The 11,466-nt window shown below is 34.1% G+C and overlaps 3 protein-coding genes across 9 annotated transcripts; 2 read left to right on the top strand and 1 right to left on the bottom strand.

Annotated features, from left to right (window-relative positions):
- Positions 1 to 493: 493 nt before the first annotated feature.
- LOC25493275 (uncharacterized) lies at positions 494 to 1,381 on the top strand. The gene is made up of 2 exons (XM_013601742.3): positions 494 to 897; positions 1,027 to 1,381. Exons 1-2 carry the CDS (start codon positions 570 to 572, stop codon positions 1,140 to 1,142), a joined length of 444 nt encoding a protein of 147 aa, XP_013457196.1. The 5' UTR covers positions 494 to 569; the 3' UTR covers positions 1,143 to 1,381.
- A 2,353-nt stretch (positions 1,382 to 3,734) lies between these two features.
- On the top strand, positions 3,735 to 5,079 carry LOC25493274 (heavy metal-associated isoprenylated plant protein 45). Its single transcript, XM_013601741.3, has 3 exons — positions 3,735 to 4,145; positions 4,506 to 4,578; positions 4,669 to 5,079. The coding sequence occupies exons 1-3, from the start codon at positions 4,140 to 4,142 to the stop codon at positions 4,863 to 4,865; spliced, it is 276 nt and encodes a 91-aa protein (XP_013457195.1). The 5' UTR covers positions 3,735 to 4,139; the 3' UTR covers positions 4,866 to 5,079.
- Positions 5,080 to 6,205: 1,126 nt separating this feature from the next.
- On the bottom strand, positions 6,206 to 11,243 carry LOC25493273 (serine/arginine-rich splicing factor SC35). Of its 7 annotated transcripts, none has more exons than XR_005645742.1 (9): positions 11,083 to 11,243; positions 10,918 to 10,996; positions 10,746 to 10,825; positions 10,582 to 10,648; positions 10,099 to 10,170; positions 8,160 to 8,372; positions 7,817 to 8,069; positions 7,561 to 7,702; positions 6,206 to 7,298 (listed from the first exon to the last, which is right to left on the bottom strand). XR_005645742.1 is itself a non-coding variant. In XM_039833222.1 (8 exons), exons 1-8 carry the CDS (start codon positions 11,156 to 11,158, stop codon positions 7,697 to 7,699), a joined length of 846 nt encoding a protein of 281 aa, XP_039689156.1. In that variant the 5' UTR covers positions 11,159 to 11,243; the 3' UTR covers positions 6,238 to 7,696. The 7 variants fall into 7 exon arrangements, 2 of the variants coding, with proteins under 2 accessions (XP_039689156.1, XP_039689157.1); XR_005645740.1 differs by having other exon boundaries at positions 6,238 to 6,609; positions 6,711 to 7,702; XR_005645741.1 differs by having other exon boundaries at positions 6,238 to 6,628; positions 6,725 to 7,702.
- Positions 11,244 to 11,466: the final 223 nt, after the last annotated feature.

The following is an 11,466-nucleotide window of genomic DNA, read 5'->3' as shown; positions in this document are numbered from 1 at the left end:
ATGGAGCAAATTTAGTCCAAACCTGGGAAACTCGATCATAAATTAAATTAAAAACTTAAGTTGCCATTATAGATTATTTAAAAAAACAAATTAAATTGATATCTTATATTGAAAAATACCAATACCAACTTGTAGCAGCAGCACAATTATATGATATTTTGGATTATCTCCTCCATTGTGTTAACATTGTCTAGGAGCAAAGTTTCTCGATATGTATGCTACTTTGACATTAATAATATTTTAAACTTTGATCGGAATCTCATGATTTACACCTCTTCGTCGTCAGACTTATATAACATTCTAGTAGCATACTCTAAAAACAACTTGATTTCGCAGATTTTTTTCACGAAACAAAAAACAGTAGTAGGTTTTTGTTTTTTGAATAAACAAGTAGCAAAATTAGATAAACTCGTTTATTTTCAGAAGGTAACTTTGTTCGTTACTGTATGACTGTAAAAAATTGTGAATAATTTGTTTAAAATACTAGTAATAATTTTGTTTTTATTTACAAAAAAAGCAAAAGCAACGAAATGAGAGAAAGCGAGAAAGGTTGTTGAAGTCGTTCAGAGATGGATTCGGATTCGAAAGGAGAAAGATGGAGCGGAGCGATGACAAATCTATCAGAAATGAGTTCAAATCTCGAATCTCTCCAGAAGCTTCTTCTCACCAAAGCTGTTTTCGTCGACGACGACACTTTCTCTAAAGCCTCTCTCGCCGCCGATCAAGCCCGCACTATCAAACTCCTCGATCAACGCGTCCACACTTTAGAACGAGAACTCGACGCCGCCATCACCGCCGCCGCTCGCGCTCGTTCCGAGAAACGTCAAGCGGAAGCGTCACAGAAAGCCGCTGAATTACGCGCTCTTGAAGTCACCAAAGAACTCGAAAACACCACAAGTGAGTAGTATTAACCTAATTGTGAATCCTAATTTCGAATTGGATGATTGTGAATTTGAATTATTGTGATCTGTGATTGGAGAAGTTAAGTAATAATTTTTGATTTTGATTTTTTTTTTTTTACTGTAGAGGTGTTTGAGTTGCATATGGAAGAACTGCGTGCAAAGCAAGAAGAAATTACGAAGCGTGATAACGATATTAAGCTTTTGGAAGCAATTATTCAAACACTTGGAGGGAAAGAATGATTTTCTACATCTCTGTAAAACACTAAAACTTGTTGTTCTTGGTTTCGTTCGTTTCTGTGTAAATTAAGTTGTTATAGTTCTAGTAAGTAAAGATTGATTGTTATCTTCAACACTGTAATAAAGTTGAATTTTTCTATAATGAGTATTTTTTCTGTATTAGTTAGTTCTCTGGTGCAAGGATTAAATTTGTGTGTGTGAAATGAAGGTGATAAAGAAAATAAGTGCATGATAGATTTGAATTTGAGGGGGTGTTGAACTTTTTTTTTCTTTCTCTGCTTTGATTAAATGTGTTTACTAGGAGTGTTTTAAATTGTGCTTCCAAAAGCTTAATATTGCTGATAATTGCAATTAAATGTAGTTGATGTAGCCTTGATTACTGTTGCATTGTTGTCTGAGACATAAAAAAATTTATGGCATGGCCGAAATTGTGTTTGCAGACTTTCTTAAAATGCTGTTCATTACATAGAAAATACAGTAAACATAAGTTGTGGTTGATCATCTTGCTTTAGGACATTAGGGTATATAGATATAGATACTCCACAATTACAATGAGTGTCTTAGGAAGCAAGATATGTTTATTTTCCTTGATGAAAGACAAAATTGGCATAAGCTCTATCTACAAGAATTAACTGAGATTTTTGAGACATTTTACGCAATATGTGTCCCGCCCACCCAATTCCCCATTTGGAAATATTCCTCATTCCAGGTGTCTTGGTATGACATATCCAAATTCCTGGTCCTATTTTCTTTCTTTCATGGCTAGTCTCTTTTGTTCCGTGTAAGATAAATGTTATGTTCTGAATGATTTCATTGATTTGTGCGTTTTTTTAACATCCCTCCGTTCCCCCTTGATTTGGAAACACTGAAAGTATTTATGCTTATTGGAAAATGTAAAAATGAAAGAGATGTATGTATCCCAAACTCTCAAAATACAGTTTTGCTTTTAAATGCTAGCGCTATGTACAAGGTTGAAGTATCGACCTCTCTCAAAACAATAAATTTGAAATTTGATCTGCAATGTTCACCTATTAGGGTTAATTTTCCTTGGTTTTTGTATCAACAGCTCATCAAAACAGCATGAATATAAGCATGCAGGTAAAATGAACACCTAATGAAATTTACATGGTGAAAACATTCCCAATGTTTTCTTACTTACAATTGTGCCCTGCTGTGTCTCTGGCCTATAGGCTATAAAAATTAAAAAATCAGTCATCATTCTAGCTCTTCTCTATTTGAAGTATCTCTGTCTAATCTTTCTTTGTATTTGTAACATATCTTCGGTTTTGTTGATTTTGTTGAAACTCATGTGTAGGCTACCTACAATCTACCCTCTGATCTCAACTTTTCTTAACTCTCACTCTATTACACAGTAGACACTAGCTATTTTGTTGATTTGGCTCCCTTGTTCCTTCTTTTATAACTTCCATAGGCATTGAGATCTTTAAAGATATAGAGCCTTCAAGAAGCCAATGTATTCACTGACAGATGAAAGAATCTCTAGTCAATATTTCACATAATTTTGTCAGGTTTAGTTTTTTTTATCTCATCTTGGAGTCTATTTTCTTTACGAATACTTATATTCTTAATTAAGTTTCACCTATTTAACAGGATAGGATTCATTTTCATAGACAAACTATTTGAAAAACAAAATTTGACTAATTCTAAATATACTTTTTTATTCATCATTAATCATTCATTATTATCTTAAGATTTAAATTCTTAAATTGTTTCTATTATGTTGAACTCTTCTTACACAAATGTTTAACAAAAAATGACTAAGTATATAGTTTGAAAAATAGAAGACCTTAGAAAATCCAGCGACGGCTGTTAAACCAGAGAAACCTAGAAACAGATATTGAAGGTGTACAATAAAGTTGTACGAGCATCCTATATGGTAAGGGCTAAACAAAAGTACACTATCCACCAAATTATGCCAAACTTGCTGCTTGGTCTGCTTCCTGTGGTCACTCTAATCGTGTCCATACATAGTAGACGTTTCTATTCCCTTTTTCTTTTCTGATCAATTTTGTCCTTTTCCTTGCTTAACGTGCTTCACTTCACAACGGTGCCAATAGAATACCATATCTTGGACAAGTAAAGAATTAAATACACTTTATTCAAGTACTACCCATGCCATCACATATTGCAGAGTAAGCATTTTACTCAACTTTATTTTAAATGGCAAACTATCGCTGCTTACATGACAAATTTTCAGTCATTTGGCAGGTCAAAAAGACAAAAACAATAGAACCGTTATAAATGTCACGCAGGATCAACATTAATGACATCCAATTTACATGAACATTCGATGTAGCAGATGCCAGATGGACAAAATATAAAAGTGCCCATAATCCACAAATGGCTAAGTTTACTTGTAACAAAAGGTATCAACAAAAATCAAATAGTAAATGATCCAAGAATAAAAAATCATGTATAGCTACTGCTTGTGTTGCATGTTAAGGAAACTAGCCTATCTATCCATAAATCAATTTAATATGTTAAGAGACAAATTCGAGACAGAAGGTTCAGATGTTTACCATGCTGCATGCATTTGTCATTAAGCCAAGATCTCTGATTTTTTTGTTCCATTTTCTAGATATGTACAAACTTGGTCAAAAGGAAAAAAGAATGTTAGATCTGTCAAAGCCAATCATTTCAAATTCTCATACACTCATTACTTTGCTTAGATGGAAAGCATCGGGGCTTGGATCGCATATTCTAAAGCTGAATTTGCTTGTGTCCCAGAAAAAGCATTTAGTTTTGCCTTGTAGTACTAATAGTTCAATCAACCAACAGACTCAAAACCCAAGACAGTGACACTTCCCCACACTTTAATGTTTCTTCCAACTTTAGTTCAGATTCTCTTTTGATTGACATATAAATTGCCCTCCATCTCTCTGTCTCATATCAATTGTTTTTGAATCATTCTCTCTACTTTTGTCCTACGTTTCACAAAACCATATAGCTCTGTACCATCATTTCCTCTCAGCAGTAATAATGGAGGTATTTTTCCTTGAACTTTTTAGTATAATAGATTGTTATACAGTTTATTAAAAAATTGTCTCCAATTCCTGCATTTTTGGCCATTACCATTAGGTGTTTATAGTTTGATAAAATATGGAGTGTTTATTATAGAGAATGTGGAGTATTTCATTAAGGAAACAATGTATTCTCAATTAATGAGTTCATGACTAGATTAACAGACTAATAATATCAGTTTCATGTGATGCTCTCAATTGAATATCAGCATGTCCATATAAAACAAAAATGATTATTAGCATGGCTGATGCTGAATCCTTTTTACAAAGTGCAGACAATTATCATGTTCAATGATTAATATTTGATTATTGTTTTGCTTTGCAGATTGTTGAGTTAAAAGTGGAGATGGTTTGTATACATGAGAAAAGATTAAGGAAATGCCTCTCAAAATTAAAAGGTTTGATTCATACAAATATTGATGATTAATGCCACAATAATTCTAAGTTAGTTGTTGACTTAATGTAATATATATTGTTTATGAGTGCAGGGATAGAGAAGGTGGAAGTGGATACTAATTGTCAGAAGGTTGTAGTAACTGGATATACACACAAAAACAAAATCCTAAAAGCTGTTAGGAGAGGGGGTCTCAAAGCTGATTTCTGGTCTCCTCAGAATGAGTTGCTTAATGCTTATGTCAGTGCCAATTATGCCAGATTTAGATTCAACCCCTTTAGTTTCTTCTAGTTTTTTTTTCATCCCAAACCCACTGTGCCTTTTGGTGTTTGGCTTTCTCTTTGGGTTTTTGTATCTGCTGCCTAGTGTGAGGTGATAGATATATACACTAGCATTATATTCATTAGCTTTCTCATTTATAGAAATCATATGACAAATCAGAAAAATTGCATGAGGATATTTCAGATACATATAATAGTGACATATCTTCCTGAACTTTGAGGCCTCAAGTCTATCTACAAATTTTAAATTCATGCTTTATTTATTTTTGAAACTAAACTGATTCCTAAAAGATGTTACCCCATGATAGGAGTAAATGAGAAATTTTAACATAAAAATAAAATTTAGATTTTTTAATCTCATTTTAACTTTACTAGGTCCCTGTTCTTCTTGAATCTTGCAGGTAAACTTAATACAATTCTCACAGACCGCTGTGCTTAGTTCTGGTTAAATATTTGAATTTTACTACATAAGAAACGTAGTACTAGGTTGAAAATAGGACGGTCATACTAGTTAAAACTTTAAATACCATAATAGCATCAACAGGGGTTGGTTTAACTGATTCCCACAACTTAGGTGACTAAAATTCAAATTCTGACTAAGATGTTCATTAACAATGTCTCAAACCTCAAGTTGATGCTCAGGATACAAGTCACAGTGCTAAATGAGGCAGATTTCTTTTAATATTACTACCTACCATCCATGATCAGGAGATGAGTTTCACTGAAGCAAAATCAATTACATCAGACGAATTAATTCCGTTTATGGTTTATAACGCCCTAAAGTGAGGGTTTAATGGTGTTAACTTGGCTACTTCTCCGTGTTAATGTTTATAAATGATGTATTTGAGGTGCAACTCCTCCACTTCTCTTCAAAATTAGATGACTCGTAGTCTCGTACGAGAATCAAATAAAACGGATTCGGAAACTAAAATTTATTGGATGTCCTTGAGTAAAAACAAGGTGTGTTCATGTTCATGGTGCAATTTTAAAATTAAAAACCATCCAATAAAAGGATTGTAATCACGCATAATTGGATGAATCCTTTTGCAAACATATGATAATGCAGGATTATAATCACGCATAATTGACAATCCAACTCAATTCAGTTTAGTTTGTGTCGGTTATTTGGTTGATCTAATTACAATTGTAAAAAATTACATTAAAACAACAATTCTAAGCAAGTTTGATGCATTATGGAAAAATCACGATATTCACTATGCCTAATTTACTTCACTTCTAAATCAAGGGTACATGATCTTGGAGGGAGAATAATGGCAAACCCTTTATGTTTACTCTGGTTTGATTAGCCTGTGATTATTAGTTATTATTTATGCAAACAACTTAATCTTGTTTTGAATGGTTGCTCTCAAACGAACAGCTGATTCATACATGTGGGCATCTCAATAACCACACCACAATATCGAAGTAGAGATCAAAATGATCAAGTACCAAGTGACAAGCAATAAAAATATAAATATTTCCGCCATACAAAAAATAAATGAATGAATGTAAAACAACAAAAAGCGAACCACAAGCTTAAATAGAGAAATGCATTCTGCCGGGCGGCTTTGGAATCAACAGAAACCAGCAATGCTGCTAGACAGACATCATCAGCACGAACTACCAACAGCTAATACCATTGCAAACCCGACCCCAGCAAAAAGGGCAGCAACAGTCCAAATTACTCACGAACACACATTCATATTTAAGATGCATCAGCAACCACCTCACAGCTACAATCAAGGAGCAATGTGCTACAGCAAACATATCTCACTACATTAAGTAGCAGATATTACAAACTCAAAAGGCTAATGTTAAAATAAGTATCCAGTAAAATATCTTAGAAAAAAGTAACCTTGAATATTTTACCATTGACTCGTTCATCGTGATTAGAAGCAACACACCGGCAAATTAGGATTCATATTTAGTATCACAGATTATGTTTAGTATCTGCATCTGATTCAACAAATGACTGGTCCAACTCCTATGTGGCATCAGCCAAGTACCAAAATACGTTCAACTTGTGCTCATCACAGCATCAAAAATTCCTCTCGGGACATTTTTTTTATGAAAACCAAGCACAATTACCAGTTCAAAATCAGAACTCTCAAAGGGTGTGCAGGATTTAAGAAATAAGGAAGTGAACAAAAAAGCTTACCAAAAATCAGATCAATCATGAAAAAATCAAGTAACTAAGTGTCTTTCTAACCAGCACATTGGTAAAACAATCAGTCCTAAAATCAGCATAGTTCTTGAAACCAGCATCAAACTCACGAACTATCATCAATGACATAGAAACAGCATCAAACTCACGAACTATCATCAATGACATAGAAACGGCATCAAACTCACGAACTATCATCGATGACTTAGAAACAACAGCATCAACAGCAACAATATCAACATGCGCCTATCAGGCCCCAATCACTTTTCCCGATCACAACTATAAAACCCAATAAGTTGTTAATTCAGCTTTACCTAGATAGATCACAACCATCCTGCCTATAACAAAGGAAATGAAAATGTAGAAGCAGGGAGAGATAAATGCAAACACAATAAAATAAAGCTAGCTAAAATGGCAAAATCCCTCGTACTGAAATATTAACCTAGCAACTACAAGGTCCAGATGCTACCGAACTTCGAAGTAAACAACATAAATGTCAAAATAGAGAAACATTCAAACATCAAAGGAAATCCAACCCTACCAAACTGCACTTAGATCATAAAATCTTCCCAAAATTCTGATAAGATCATTCACATTGACCAAATCATCCAATATTATCAAACACAGCAGCAGGTACACTAGTCGAGGTGTCTCTGGAATACTTCATGAAGAAAAGCTTATTCCTGCAAATGTAATAGAATTGAATGGTTACAAAAGGTTAAAAAAAATGCCTCTTTGATAGCGAAGATGGCTTTTTGATCCATAATTAAGTTCAAGAATAACATTACTTTACTTACATCACCATTTGAATTTCGAGGAGAGGGGCTTCGAGAAGCACCAGGACGACCTCGTGGTGAGACACTGCGAGGCGTAAGAGACCTTCCACCACGGCTACGATTATCAGGACTTTCACGGAGTGGACTTTTCCTGGGGGAAACACTCTTTTGGGGGGATATGCTCCTCTTCAGAGAAGGGCTTCTCTTTGGAGAAGGGCTCCTCTTTGGAGACGGGCTCCTTTTAGGAATAGAACTGCGTCGCACTGGGGAGCGGCTGTGAAGAATAACAAAAAAGGCTCAAATAACAGTGATTATGGTGGTGAAAAATCACAGCTGAAAAGCTCAAGTGTCAATGAATGAAGACCTGTCCACTGATCTGCTTGGGCTTCTACTACGACGCTCATCATCATGGCGCCCCCTTCCACGGCCCTTGTAACCAGGACTAGCACTACGGCTTCTGCTTCGGCGACGATGGTCCCTATCTCTCCCACGGTGCCTGTCACGTTCATGCCTATCATAACTCCTGCTGCGACTTCTCCTCCTGTAATCCTTTTCTTTGTAGTCATCACGATGCCTACTAACAATAGACATTAGTCAATACAAATTTCTATCGAAGTCGATCATGAATGTCAAAACACCACTGAGTACGAGAATCAATAAATGTCACTTTTGATTGTCACTTTTTGACATTTTATACAAACCAAGACAATCAATAAATGTTACTACTTTTGATACAATAATTTATACTTTTACTATAATAACCTTATTCATTTAATATTACATTTCATATATTTATCTCTCCATAATAAATAACTAAGGGTAATATTGATAAAACAACATTTAATGTTGCATTGACCCTTTGAAAGTGACGGTTAAATAGAAACAAAAAATTTCTCCAAAAGTGACACTTAAAAAGGAACGGAGGGAGTAATAACATAAGAAAATACCAAAATCAACACATAAGATCCCATTGAGCATATCAACCAAAAGATAATTGGAATGTTTACTACAGTACACTACAATGGCAAATATGAAAGAAGACATTCACAGAGCTTACCAAAAGTCAACAAAAGACAATTTCAATTATAAGTACAGTTTCGGATATCTACAAGCATGATTACAATGGCAGATATGAAAGAAGACACTCAAAGAGCCTACCAAAAGTCAACAAAAGACAACTTCAATTAGAAGTACATTTTCGGATATCTACTAACATGGCGCCAGACACCTTAATATAAGCTGCGGGGTTTTACTGATTAGACAAATTAACATGCTTAAATTTAAGAGGTCACGTCATTCCCTCCTTAAGGAGCAAAATCAAACTGCATGATACAAGTTTGATTGATGCATCATATAAATGCATCGACTGTATCATTGAAAATTCTAGAAATGGTTTCAGCTATAAAATTCAATGATCACTCTGAACCAAGGTTGTTAAACGCGCGATATAACACCCAAAATCGTACGATCTTGCGATTCAACAAGCCACTACCGATCTGGAGCTGGTTGAAGATCGGAAACTACGGCGGATCGGGCGGCACGCCGAGGAAAAGCGGTGGATCACCGGAATCGTCGCTTTTCTGCGAACCTGAGAAGGTTTTCGGCCCGGTTCAGGAACTGATGACCCGATCCGGTTTTGACCCGGTCTTCTAAAAGCTTTTTCCCTTTTCGGTTTCATAATAAAAACTCATTTATTGGTTACAAAAACAAATAAAAGCTAATCACCCATATGGATGTTCAAATGTCACGCAATGAATGTACCTGCTAATTGCTTGCTATTCTTAATTTTTTTTCCTTTTTTAATGCTTTTTTTTACAGGGATTTTTATTTTTTAACTCTAATTTGCTAAGTGTACTCTCTATTTTAAGTTATTTGATTGTTTTTAGCCTTAATTAATCTTATATTTAATATATTAATTCATCTATATTTTAGCAGTTATTTTTCTGACAAATTATTTTAATAGTTAATACTATTGGTTATTTATTTAACATATTAACATAATACTGTTTAATAATATAATATTATATACTCAGTAATATTAATTATTTTTGGTGGGATCTTACGATCTTTGTTACGATCCTACGATTTACGATTTTTCAATACCCTAGAGATCTTAGGTGAGATCCCGATTTTGACAACCATGCTCTGAACATTAAAAACAAAAACAAGAAATCGCAGGTAATTGAAACACCACTCATCACATTCAAATTTTCAAAGTTCTCAAGACAAAATAGCATCCACCAAAATTCTCCTACATCCACAACACTCTAGAAGCAGCAAGGACATTAAAAAGTGGCACTCACCTTCTCTTGCTGGGACTGCGGCTCCTTGAGCTCTTTGATCTCGGGGATGTTTCAATAATCCTTCCTTTCTGACTGTAAATTAAATAAATAAACTTAGCTACATACAATTGCACAAAAATAAAAAAGATCAAGCAATGAGAAAAATAATAACCAACATCCAATATCAGTGTGCAACTGAAAGCTATTGTATTCAAACTCAAACTAAATCTATTCGACAGAGTTACTCAGCGTGTGTTTGGTTTCAATTAACAATGAGATAAAATTGATTGTAGAGGTGTAAAACTGACTTAGCTTCTACTATTGATTCAAACTTGAAGCTAGTGTTTGTAGCTTTAGGCTCGAAACAAGATTTTTACACTCAAATTTACATGAACCACCTCACATTCAACTCAATTTTAACTAAAATCAATTCATTCAAAATCAATTTATTTAATTTGACATAACAACAACACCATCATAACAAAAACGAAAAATAAAACTTACATCCTCTCAGCATTAGGGCCATATTTTGCAAACTGAACAGTTATTTCACGACCATCAACCATTCTTCCTGTAAAATTAATCATTTGTTTAATATACAAAACAAAAAAAAAAAAAAACTGTTTATTCTTCCTAATAAATGAAACTAATTAACAAGAAGCATATACCGTCGAGCCTATCAACAGCCTTGGAAGCTTCATCAGCATATTTGTAACGCACAAAAGCGAAACCCCTTGATTCACCGGTCCTATAAAAAATACAAGAAAATTTCAACAAATAGATAAATTTGATAAATGAAAAATTGGGGGAAATTAAAAAATAAAAACTTTTTGAATATACCTTCGATCTTTGGGGATGAAGATGTCAACAACCTTGCCATACTTATCAAACAACGGAAATAGGTCATCGGCGGTGGTACCTGGAGGAAGAAAAATACAGCGTTAGGTTAATTAGGTTAAAGATAAGAGAAAACAGAGAGAGAAGAGAGAAAAGGGTTTCTCTTACGGAAGGTGATGTTGAGAACGAGAAGAGAGTAGGTATCGGAGATGTCTGGAGGACCTGACCTACCGAAGTGAGACATGGTTGATTTCTCAGAATTGGATTCTCGATACAGAGAATATGAGAGTGAAGTGAGAAATGGATAGATTTATCGGGATGGAATATAAACACGTTTTATATTTAATATTTTCATTTCTACTCTTAAAAAAAGTATTTTTATTTTTTTCTAATAAAAAAAATTAAAGTGAAAAAAATTCAATAATTTTTACAATTTAAATAGTTTGGCTACACAAATTTCAATAATTTTTTCTCTAAAAACAAAATTCAATAATTTTTACTACTTCCTTAACCAGGTCATCGGAGCATTAGTTAGTATTTCTTTAAAGAAAA

The sequence above is a fragment of the Medicago truncatula genome, chromosome 4 (assembly GCF_003473485.1).
Source record: "Medicago truncatula cultivar Jemalong A17 chromosome 4, MtrunA17r5.0-ANR, whole genome shotgun sequence".
In the NCBI taxonomy this organism is placed as follows: domain Eukaryota; kingdom Viridiplantae; phylum Streptophyta; class Magnoliopsida; order Fabales; family Fabaceae; genus Medicago; species Medicago truncatula.
The sequence above is the reverse complement of the archived record's forward strand: the minus strand, read 5'-3'. Positions and strand labels throughout refer to the sequence as shown.